This window comes from Oncorhynchus gorbuscha, unplaced genomic scaffold (assembly GCF_021184085.1).
Source record: "Oncorhynchus gorbuscha isolate QuinsamMale2020 ecotype Even-year unplaced genomic scaffold, OgorEven_v1.0 Un_scaffold_879, whole genome shotgun sequence".
Classification (NCBI taxonomy): domain Eukaryota; kingdom Metazoa; phylum Chordata; class Actinopteri; order Salmoniformes; family Salmonidae; genus Oncorhynchus; species Oncorhynchus gorbuscha.
Genome location: NW_025745861.1, coordinates 183,293 through 195,608, shown reverse-complemented (window position 1 = coordinate 195,608; position 12,316 = coordinate 183,293). Strand labels below are relative to the sequence as shown.

Below are 12,316 nucleotides of genomic sequence, written 5' to 3'. Positions count from 1 at the left end.
TTTAGTGAGTCCCCCAGATCAGAGGCAGTAGGGATGACCAGGGATGTTCTCTGTTTAGTGAGTCCCCCAGATCAGAGGCAGTAGGGATGACCAGGGATGTTCTCTGTTTAGTGAGTCCCCCAGATCAGAGGCAGTAGGGATGACCAGGGATGATCTCTGTTTAGTGAGTCCTCCAGATCAGAGGCAGTAGGGATGACCAGGGATGATCTCTGTTTAGTGAGTCCTCCAGATCAGAGGCAGTAGGGATGACCAGGGATGATCTCTGTTTAGTGAGTCCCCCAGATCAGAGGCAGTAGGGATGACCAGGGATGTTCTCTGTTTAGTGAGTCCCCCAGATCAGAGGCAGTAGGGATGACCAGGGATGATCTCTGTTTAGTGAGTCCTCCAGATCAGAGGCAGTAGGGATGACTAGGGATGTTCTCTGTTTAGTGAGTCCCCCAGATCAGAGGTAGTAGGGATGACCAGGGATGATCTCTGTTTAGTGAGTCCCCCAGATCAGAGGCAGTAGGGATGACCAGGGATGTTCTCTGTTTAGTGAGTCCCCCAGATCAGAGGCAGTAGGGATGACCAGGGATGTTCTCTGTTTAGTGAGTCCCCCAGATCAGAGGCAGTAGGGATGACCAGGGATGATCTCTGTTTAGTGAGTCCTCCAGATCAGAGGCAGTAGGGATGACCAGGGATGATCTCTGTTTAGTGAGTCCTCCAGATCAGAGGCAGTAGGGATGACCAGGGATGATCTCTGTTTAGTGAGTCCCCCAGATCAGAGGCAGTAGGGATGACCAGGGATGTTCTCTGTTTAGTGAGTCCCCCAGATCAGAGGCAGTAGGGATGACCAGGGATGATCTCTGTTTAGTGAGTCCTCCAGATCAGAGGCAGTAGGGATGACTAGGGATGTTCTCTGTTTAGTGAGTCCCCCAGATCAGAGGTAGTAGGGATGACCAGGGATGATCTCTGTTTAGTGAGTCCTCCAGATCAGAGGCAGTAGGGATGACCAGGGATGTTCTCTGTTTAGTGAGTCCTCCAGATCAGAGGCAGTAGGGATGACCAGGGATGTTCTCTGTTTAGTGAGTCCTCCAGATCAGACCAGGGATGTTCTCTTGAAAAGTGTGAGAATTGGACCATTTTCTGTGCTACTAATCATTCAAAATGTAACGACTACTTTCGGGTGTCATGGAAAATGTATGTATGGAGTATTATCGTTAGGAATGTAGTGAAGTAAAACTAAAAGTTGTCAAAAATATAAATAGTGAAGTAAAGTACAGATACACAAAGAATGACTTAAGTACTTTAAAGTATTTTTACTTAAGTACTTTACACCACTGTTCCTTATTACATAAAAGGCATTCCTTACCCTGTAGTTTATAGAATCATCTCCCTGGGATGTAAAAGAGTGTCTCTGGTGTGTGTGTGTGTGTGTTCTCAGATGCCATGCCGGCTGACCACGAGCAGTACTACGGCTTCACTAAGTTTGCTATGGAGCTCAATGAGCTGGACCCTTCACTGAAACTGCTGCTGCCTCCCACAGACACCCGGCTACGGCTCGACCAGAGGTGAGAGACAGAGTGCTACTGTACAGTAACACACCGTTGTCTTAGCATGATGTAGGGACCAGCATGATTTAGAGACCAGCATGGTGTAGAGACCAGCATGGTGTAGAGACCAGCATGGTGTAGGGACCAGCATGGTGTAGGGACCAGCATGGTGTAGAGACCAGCATGGTGTAGAGACCAGCATGGTGTAGAGACCAGCATGGCGTAGAGACCAGCATGGTGTAGAGACCAGCATGGTGTAGGGACCAGCATGGTGTAGGGACCAGCATGGTGTAGGGACCAGCATGGTGTAGGGACCAGCAGGGTGTAGAGACCAGCACAGCGTAGGGACCAGCATGGCGTAGGGACCAGCAGACCAGCACGGTGTAGGGACCAGCATGGTGTAGGGACCAGCATGGTGTAGGGACCAGCATGGTGTAGAGACCAGCATGGTGTAGAGACCAGCATGGTGTAGGGACCAGCATGGCGTAGAGACCCGCATGGCGTAGAGACCAGCATGGTGTAGAGACCAGCATGGCGTAGAGACCAGCATGGCGTAGAGACCAGCATGGTGTAGAGACCAGCATGGCGTAGAGACCAGCATGGCGTAGAGACCAGCATGGCGTAGAGACCCGCATGGCGTAGAGACCCGCATGGCGTAGAGACCAGCATGGTGTAGAGACCAGCATGGCGTAGAGACCAGCATGGCGTAGGGACCAGCATGGTGTAGAGACCAGCATGGTGTAGAGACCAGCATGGCGTAGGGACCAGCATGGCGTAGAGACCCGCATGGCGTAGAGACCAGCACGGCGTAGAGACCAGCACAGCGTAGGGACCAGCATGGCGTAGGGACCAGCACAGCGTAGGGACCAGCACAGCGTAGGGACCAGCACAGCGTAGCGACCAGCACAGCGTAGGGACCAGCACAGCGTAGGGACCAGCACAGCGTAGCGACCAGCACAGCGTAGGGACCAGCAGGGCGTAGGGACCAGCACAGCGTAGGGACCAGCACAGCGTAGGGACCAGCACAGCGTAGCGACCAGCATGGTGTAGGGGCCAGCATGGCGTAGGAATGAGCATGGTGTAGAGACCAGCATGGTGTAGGAATGAGCATGGTGTAGGGACCAGCATGGTGTAGGGGCCAGCATGGCGTAGGAATGAGCATGGTGTAGAGACCAGCATGGCGTAGGGACCAGCAGGGTGTAGCGACCAGCATGGTGTAGGGGCCAGCATGGCGTAGGAATGAGCATGGTGTAGAGACCAGCATGGTGTAGGAATGAGCATGGTGTAGGGACCAGCACGGCGTAGGAACGAGCATGGTGTAGAGACCAGCATGGTGTAGAGACCAGCATGGCGTAGGGACCAGCATGGTGTAGAGACCAGCATGGTGTAGAGACCAGCATAGTGTAGAGACCCGCATGGCGTAGAGACCAGCATGGTGTAGAGACCAGCATGGCGTAGGGACCAGCATGGCGTAGAGACCAGCATGGTGTAGAGACCAGTATGGTGTAGAGACCAGCATGGTGTAGAGACCAGCATGGTGTAGGGACCAGCATGTTGTAGGGACCAGCATGGTGTAGAGACCAGCACAGCGTAGGGACCAGCATGGCGTAGAGACCAGCATGGCGTAGGGACCAGCATGGTGTAGAGACCAGCATGGCGTAGGGACCAGCATGGCGTAGAGACCAGCATGGTGTAGAGACCAGTATGGTGTAGAGACCAGCATGGCGTAGGGACCAGCATGGCGTAGAGACCAGCATGGTGTAGAGACCAGCATGGTGTAGAGACCAGCATGGTGTAGAGACCAGCATGGCGTAGGGACCAGCATAGTGTAGAGACCAGCATGGTGTAGAGACCAGCATGGCATAGGGACCAGCATGGCGTAGAGACCAGCATGGCGTAGGGACCAGCATGGTGTAGAGACCAGCATGGTGTAGAGACCAGCATGGTGTAGGGACCAGCATGTTGTAGGGACCAGCATGGTGTAGAGACCAGCATGGTGTAGAGACCAGCATGGTGTAGGGACCAGCATGGCGTAGAGACCAGCATGGTGTAGGGACCAGCATGGTGTAGAGACCAGCATGGTGTAGAGACCAGCATGGTGTAGAGACCAGCATGGCGTAACAATGTAGAAATGTGCATTTGGCAATACAGTTTCGTATTACAGTGATCAGTATTACACCATACACAGTGATGTATCACTGCATCAAATGACCATTATTACACCATACACAGTTGGGTTTGCTTTATTGTTTATCCAAATGAATCCATTTGTGTGTGTGTGTGTGTGTGTGTGTGTGTGTGTGTGTGTGTGTGTGTGTGTGTGTGTGTGTGTGTGTGTGTGTGTGTGTGTGTGTGTGTGTGTGTGTGTGTGTGTGTGTGTGTGTGTGTGTGTGTGTGTGTGTGTGTGTGTGTGTGTGTGCCAGGCTGCTAGAGGAGGGCAACGTAGAGGCAGCAGAGGAACAGAAGCAGAAGATAGAACAGCAGCAGAGAGACAGACGCAGAGTCCTGGAGGAAAACACCATGACACATCAACCCACATTCTTCAGGTGAACTCCTACAGCTGGATACAGGGCGATGCCTAAACTGTCACGGACGTGGCCGTTTGACAGACAGGATATGAGCACTCTAGTACAAGGGTTCCCAACCTAGGGGTCGCGGGACATTCCTTGATTTGAGGGATTTTTTTTTACTATACAGGATATGCTGTATTTATTTTTACAGATGAGCAATGGTATAAACCGATCTATAATGACACATAACTCTGCGATGCTAGAAACAAGTGGTAGACTCCCAGAGGAAGACACTGATGCACATGGGGTTATCTTTGTTTGGGAAGTCATCTGATACAATGTGAGATTCGGTTGCTATCAATTGATCTATTCACTTTTGGCCCGATTCCGACTTTGGAAATGACACGTTTCTTACTCACACCTTTCCTATGCACTTCTCAGTACTTGGTATTGCCTTACGAAGGTGCGTAGTGGGCTTTTGCGCGCGCTGAATAAATGTAATCCCATTTGCTGGCCAACACATTTTCTCGTGGAGTTTTCTGTGAGAAAGTTGATATGTTGAAATGTTTCAGTTTGCTGCCATATGACTGGTTTCACATTCGTCTCCAGTTATTATAATGTCAAATAGATCTAAAATAAGTGTCATTTATATTTACAATCCCCTCATCCAAACGGATTACTCATTTACCAAGCTCTAATCAACAGCTCTTATCAAGTACTCGTTTACCTAGCTCTAATCAATAGCTCTTATCAAGTACTCGTTTACCTAGTTCTAATCAATAGCTCTTATCAAGTACTCGTTTACCTAGCTCTAATCAATAGCTCTGATCAAGTACTCGTTTACCTAGTTCTAATCAATAGCTCTGATCAAGTACTCGTTTACCTAGCTCTAATCAATAGCTCTGATCAAGTACTCGTTTACCTAGCTCTAATCAATAGCTCTGATCAAGTACTCGTTTACCTAGCTCTAATCAATAGCTCTTATCAAGTACTCGTTTACCTAGTTCTAATCAATAGCTCTGATCAAGTACTCGTTTACCTAGCTCTAATCAATAGCTCTGATCAAGTACTCGTTTACCTAGCTCTAATCAATAGCTCTGATCAAGTACTCGTTTACCTAGCTCTAATCAATAGCTCTGATCAAGTACTCGTTTACCTAGCTCTAATCAACAGCTCTGATCAAGTACTCGTTTACCTAGCTCTAATCAACAGCTCTGATCAAGTACTCGTTTACCTAGCTCTAATCAATAGCTCTGATCAAGTACTCGTTTACCTAGCTCTAATCAATAGCTCTGATCAAGTTGTAAATTACAGTGCATGGAGAATGGTTCTTTTTTAATTGGAAAACAAAAGTAATCCGATGCTTTTTCCACTTGGAATCGGTAGGTTTGCTAGACCTTATTCATAGTTTCCTAGCGCGTAAAAGTGGTCAGAATCCTCCGTATCTGCAGACACACCTCTGCCACACCTTCATGCATTCAATCTCCACCCAAAACGAACATCACGCTATTCTCATGCTTCAGTTCAAGTTCAGATAATTACCTTCCATTTACTCGCGCTTAACTCAGGTCGGAATCGGGCCCTTTCTGTAAAAGAGAATACGTACAGTTAAATTGAGGGTTCATATAAATGATAATAATAAAACGTATTTGGTAGCAGAATAACATTGGGTCTAGACTTTATTTTTCTTATAAAGGGACCCTGTTCCACAGCTAAACTCCACCTGCATTTATTCCCACTGGGTTTATTAAAGCAATAAGGCAGGAGGAGGTGTGGTATATGGCCAATATACCACGGCTAAGGGCTGTTCTTATGCATGACACAACGTGCCTGGATACGGCCCTTAGCCGTGGTATATTGGCCATATACCACGGCTATGGGCTGTTCTTATGCATGACACAACGTGCCTGGATACAGCCCTTAGCCGTGGTATATTGGCCATGGTATATTGGAAAAATAATTGTTTTGTCATACCCGTGATATACGGTCTCATTTACCACGGATTTCAGCCAATCAGCATTCAAGGCTCGAACCACCCAGTTTATAACACAATATGGATGTACCTATATAGATGTACAAGTACCACAACAGACACACCAGTCATGTTACATGTCCATGGGAACATTAGGTTTCTCCATTTTCAGTAGCTGGTTCTCAGTTTCCATTCAGTTCTGTTGGCAAGCTTGTGAGTGTTGAAGGCATAGTTCAAAAACAGTCACATTTTTGTATTTTGTTCATTAGTCCACTGTTAATCCACAAAAATGTCAACAGTCAAGGTTTCAAGAAAGAGCACTTATAATAAAAAGCAAAAACGTGATGATGATGATGAGGCTGATGATGATGATGATGAGGCTGTGTTATGCATCATGATCTTTTTGTTGTTGATTCTTTTTAGAAAGTATTTCATTATTCAGTTCAGGTAAAGAATATGTCTTTCTGTTGTCCACAGGAAATCAAAGGACGACACCTGGGTTAGCAACAACACTTACTGGGACCTGAGAAGGGATCCAGGCTTTTCCCACCTGGACTGTCCTGTGTTGTGGTGACCTGAGGAGGGAACCAGGCTATCCCCACCTGGACTGTCCTGTATTGGGGTGACCTGAGGAGGGAACCAGGCTATCACCACCTGGAATGTCCTGTGTTGTGATGACCTGAGGAGGGAACCAGGCTATCACCACCTGGACTGTCCTGTGTTGTGGTGACCTGAGGAGGGAACCAGGCTATCACCACCTGGACTGTCCTGTTTTGTGGTGACCTGAGGAGGGAACCAGGCTATCACCACCTGGACTGTCCTGTGTTGTGGTGACCTGAGGAGGGAACCAGGCTATCACCTCCTGGACTGTCCTGTGTTGTGGTGACCTGAGGAGGGAACCAGGCTATCACCACCTGGACTGTCCTGTGTTGTGGTGACCTGAGGAGGGAACCAGGCTATCACCACCTGGACTGTCCTGTGTTGTGGTGACCTGAGGAGGGAACCAGGCTATCACCACCTGGACTGTCCTGTGTTGTGGTGACCTGAGGAGGGAACCAGGCTATCACCACCTGGACTGTCCTGTGTTGTGGTGACCTGAGGAGGGAACCAGGCTATCACCACCTGGACTGTCCTGTGTTGTGGTGACCTGAGGAGGGATCCAGGCTATCACCACCTGGACTGTCCTGTGTTGTGGTGACCTGAGGAGGGAACCAGGCTATCCCCACCTGGACTGTCCTGTGTTGTGGTGACCTGAGGAGGGAACCAGGCTACCACCTCCTGGACTGTCCTGTGTTGTGGTGACCTGAGGAGGGAACCAGGCTATCCCCACCTGGACTGTCCTGTGTTGTGGTGACCTTAGTGTGACTTTTGTGGCCACTGGTCACACACCTGAGTCATGTTTATTAGGCCCAGGACTGAAACAGGGAGGGACGACCTGAACGTGTCCAGTAAGAAACACTTGTGCGTTCAAAAGGCACCAAACGGAAGAAAACAGACTGCAACTTCCAGTCCAATAAGAAACTTTTTTTTTCCAGTTGCAAAACGTTTTGCTACGGTGTGCACTTATGAACATGACCCTGTTTGGACTTCCTGTCTGTACTGTGACCCAGGCTGGCTCTAGGGGCTGGAGTCCTGCTGCTCTATCCGTCTCATTGGTTTTGCCTCAAATGGCACCCTATGCCCTACATAGTGTACTGCTTTTGACCAGAGCCCTGTGGGCCCAAGTAGTGCATCATACGCTAAAGGGAATAGGGTGCTATTTGGGACGTACGGTCATGCACATGTCCATCTACTGTCTATCATTCACATGTCCATCTACTATCCATCTACTGTCCATCATTCACATGTCCATCTACTGTCCATCATTCACATGTCCATCTACTGTCCATCATTCACATGTCCATCTACTGTCCATCATTCACATGTCCATCTACTATCCATCTACTGTCCATCATTCACATGTCCATCTACTGTCCATCATTCACATGTCCATCTACTGTCCATCATTCACATGTCCATCTACTATCCATCATTCACATGTCCATCTACTGTCCATCATTCACATGTCCATCTACTATCCATCATTCACATGTCCATCTACTATCCATCATTCACATGTCCATCTACTATCCATCATTCACATGTCCATCTACTGTCCATCATTCACATGTCCATCTACTGTCCATCATTCACATGTCCATCTACTGTCCATCATTCACATGTCCATCTACTGTCCATCATTCACATGTCCATCTACTGTCCATCATTCACATGTCCATCTACTGTCCATCATTCACATGTCCATCTACTATCCATCATTCACATGTCCATCTACTATCCATCATTCACATGTCCATCTACTGTCCATCATTCACATGTCCATCTACTGTCCATCATTCACATGTCCATCTACTGTCCATCATTCACATGTCCATCTACTGTCCATCATTCACATGTCCATCTACTATCCATCATTCACATGTCCATCTACTATCCATCATTCACATGTCCATCTACTATCCATCATTCACATGTCCATCTACTGTCCATCATTCACATGTCCATCTACTGTCTATCATTCACATGTCCATCTACTATCCATCATTCACATGTCCATCTACTATCCATCATTCACATGTCCATCTACTGTCCATCATTCACATGTCCATCTACTGTCCATCATTCACATGTCCATCTACTATCCATCATTCACATGTCCATCTACTGTCCATCATTCACATGTCCATCTACTGTCCATCATTCACATGTCCATCTACTATCCATCATTCACATGTCCATCTACTATCCATCATTCACATGTCCATCTACTGTCCATCATTCACATGTCCATCTACTATCCATCATTCACATGTCCATCTACTATCCATCATTCACATGTCCATCTACTGTCCATCATTCACATGTCCATCTACTATCCATCATTCACATGTCCATCTACTATCCATCATTCACATGTCCATCTACTATCCATCTACTGTCCATCATTCACATGTCCATCTACTGTCCATCATTCACATGTCCATCTACTATCCATCATTCACATGTCCATCTACTGTCCATCATTCACATGTCCATCTACTATCCATCATTCACATGTCCATCTACTATCCATCATTCACATGTCCATCTACTATCCATCTACTGTCCATCATTCACATGTCCATCTACTGTCCATCATTCACATGTCCATCTACTGTCCATCATTCACATGTCCATCTACTATCCATCATTCACATGTCCATCTACTGTCCATCATTCACATGTCCATCTACTATCCATCATTCACATGTCCATCTACTGTCCATCATTCACATGTCCATCTACTATCCATCATTCACATGTCCATCTACTGTCTATCATTCACATGTCCATCTACTGTCCATCATTCACATGTCCATCTACTGTCCATCATTCACATGTCCATCTACTATCCATCATTCACATGTCCATCTACTATCCATCATTCACATGTCCATCTACTGTCCCCCCCCCCCCACACGTATGTTGCTGATTCATTGTTTTCATGTTTTCATTTGAGAGTTTATCCAGTTCATTGCCTTAATAGACAACATTTATCCGATTAGTCTATTAATGTAGCGTCTTTGTGAGCAAACCCTTCGAATGCAGAGACTATTATGCAAAATGGTGTCCTGTTTTTCCACCTGTGGTGTCTCATCGTGCAGAATAGAACACACAAGAAATACTGTATACTTCAACAAGGTACTAAAAAAGGAATTTACTGGCCTTGTGGGTTCTGCAAAGACTGTAGAATAATCCTTCCCTTTTTGTATTGCCGCGCCTCGCTAACTTAGCTACTAGTCTACATTAACACAGCTGTTGACTGTACAACACTGTCTTAATACACACGGTTTTCTACCTCTGAGATGAGATTCCATGGTACCTGTAACACCGTTGAGAAGGTGTACATGTCAATATTTATTCTGCACCTGTCTAATGCCTTACTGGGTGAACTATGTGACGTTTTACTCTCATTTCTGTTTTAAAACAAACTGAGATGTTTCAGAAGGGCACGTGTGTTTCGTGCGAGGAGGAATTCTTTAAAGAATGAAGTATGTATATGAAGTTTCATTCTAAAAATGCTATATATCCATTTTCAGAAATGTTGGTGAATTAGCTTTTGTAGTTTAAAAGGTCATGAACAGTCAAAATCATGTTTTTCATGAAATTGGATGATATTTGAAGGAAACCAGATTAAAGTATTGATGACCAAAGTATGAAAATGACCGTTGCTTGTTTATTGATCAAGTTTGATCATAAAGTTCCTGGCCCCTCCCCATGTCAAACACTGGTAACATTGTATTATCTTACCTCATTTACATAAGTACCGCCGGGGAACCAACATTGGAGAAGGCGAGTTTGCGGAGGGGTGTGGTTTATATAGCTAGGCTAGATATATACTGTAGGGGTCAGCAAATATAATTACAAGTTTACCCTATGCATCTATCACAAAGATACAGTATTCAGACCCTTGACATTCATCTATGGTAAAGATACAGTATTCAGACCCCTTGGCATTCATCTATAGCAAAGATACAGTATTCAGACCCCTTGGCATTCATCTATAGCAAAGATACAGTATTCAGACCCCTTGGCATGCATCTATGGTAAAGATACAGTATTCAGACCCTTGGCATTCATCTATAGCAAAGATACAGTATTCAGACCCCTTGGCATTCATCTATAGCAAAGATACAGTATTCAGACCCCTTGGCATTCATCTATAGCAAAGATACAGTATTCAGACCCCTTGGCATTAATCTATAGCAAAGATACAGTATTCAGACCCCTTGGCATTCATCTATAGCAAAGATACAGTATTCAGACCCCCTGGCATTCATCTATAGCAAAGATACAGTATTCAGACCCCTTGGAATGCATCTATAGTAAAGATACAGTATTCAGACCCCTTGGCATTCATCTATAGCAAAGATACAGTATTCAGACCCCTTGGCATTCATCTATAGCAAAGATACAGTATTCAGACCCCTTGGCATTCATCTATAGCAAAGATACAGTATTCAGACCCCTTGGCATTCATCTATAGCAAAGATACAGTATTCAGACCCCTTGGAATGCATCTATAGTAAAGATACAGTATTCAGACCCTTGACATTCATCAATGGTAAAGATACAGTATTCAGACCCCTTAACATTCATCAATGGTAAAGATACAGTATTCAGACCCCTTGGCATTCATCTATGGTAAAGATACAGTATTCAGACCCTTGACATTCATCTATCACAAAGATACAGTATTCAGACCCTTGACATTCATCTATAGTAAAGATACAGTATTCAGACCCTTGACATTCATCTATCACAAAGATACAGTATTCAGACCCCTTAACATTCATCTATAGCAAAGATACAGTATTCAGACCCCTTGGCATTCATCTATAGCAAAGATACAGTATTCAGACCCCTTGGCATTCATCTATAGCAAAGATACAGTATTCAGACCCCTTGGCATTCATCTATAGCAAAGATACAGTATTCAGACCCCTTGGCATTCATCTATAGCAAAGATACAGTATTCAGACCCCTTGGCATTCATCTATGGTAAAGATACAGTATTCAGACCCTTGACATGCATCTATGGTAAAGATACTGTCATGCAGGTGAAAGAGGACCCAAAAGCGACTTAACAGAAACAGAGTTTATTCAAGTCCAAACAGGGAATAACAGAAATCCTCTAGTCTGTAGAGGGGAATGACAGGAGAAGCGGCCACAGACTGCAGGTCGCTTCGGGTAGGCGCAGGCCGTAGTTGACAGAGACACCTGCTCACACGCAGCATCTGATGAAGGCAAAAAACACGACAGGACAGGGTGATACACAATCACAGCAAAAACACGACAGGACAGGGCGAAACGCAATCACAGCATGGTGAATACTAAACAAGGAACCGACGGGACAGGAACGGAACACAAAGGAATAAATAGGGACTCTAATCAGGGGAAAGGATCGGGAACAGGTGTGGGAAGACTAAATGATGATTAGGGGAATAGGAACAGCTGGGAGCAGGAACGGAACGACAGAGAGAAGAGAGAGCGAGAGAGTGAGAGGGGGAGGGGGAGAGAGAGGGATAGAAAGAGGGAAAGAACCCAATAAGACCAGCAGAGGGAAACGAACAGAATGGGGAGCACAGGGACAAGACATGATAATAAATGACAAACATGACAGATACAGTATTCAGACCCCTTGGCATTCATCTATAGTAAAGAAACAGTATTCAGACCCCTTGGCATTCATCTATAGCAAA

General features: G+C 45.9%; 1 protein-coding gene across 1 annotated transcript in view; it reads left to right on the top strand.

The window, feature by feature from the left end:
- Positions 1-7,795, top strand: part of LOC124020698 (oxysterol-binding protein-related protein 3-like) — a 94,228-nt gene extending 86,433 nt beyond the window's left edge. The window contains exons 22-24 of the mRNA XM_046335946.1: positions 1,424-1,550; positions 3,956-4,078; positions 6,492-7,795. Of these exons, the coding sequence (XP_046191902.1) occupies positions 1,424-1,550; positions 3,956-4,078; positions 6,492-6,588 (347 nt within the window). The 3' untranslated portion in view covers positions 6,589-7,795. The remainder of the gene's footprint in view (positions 1-1,423; positions 1,551-3,955; positions 4,079-6,491) is intronic.
- Positions 7,796-12,316: the final 4,521 nt, after the last annotated feature.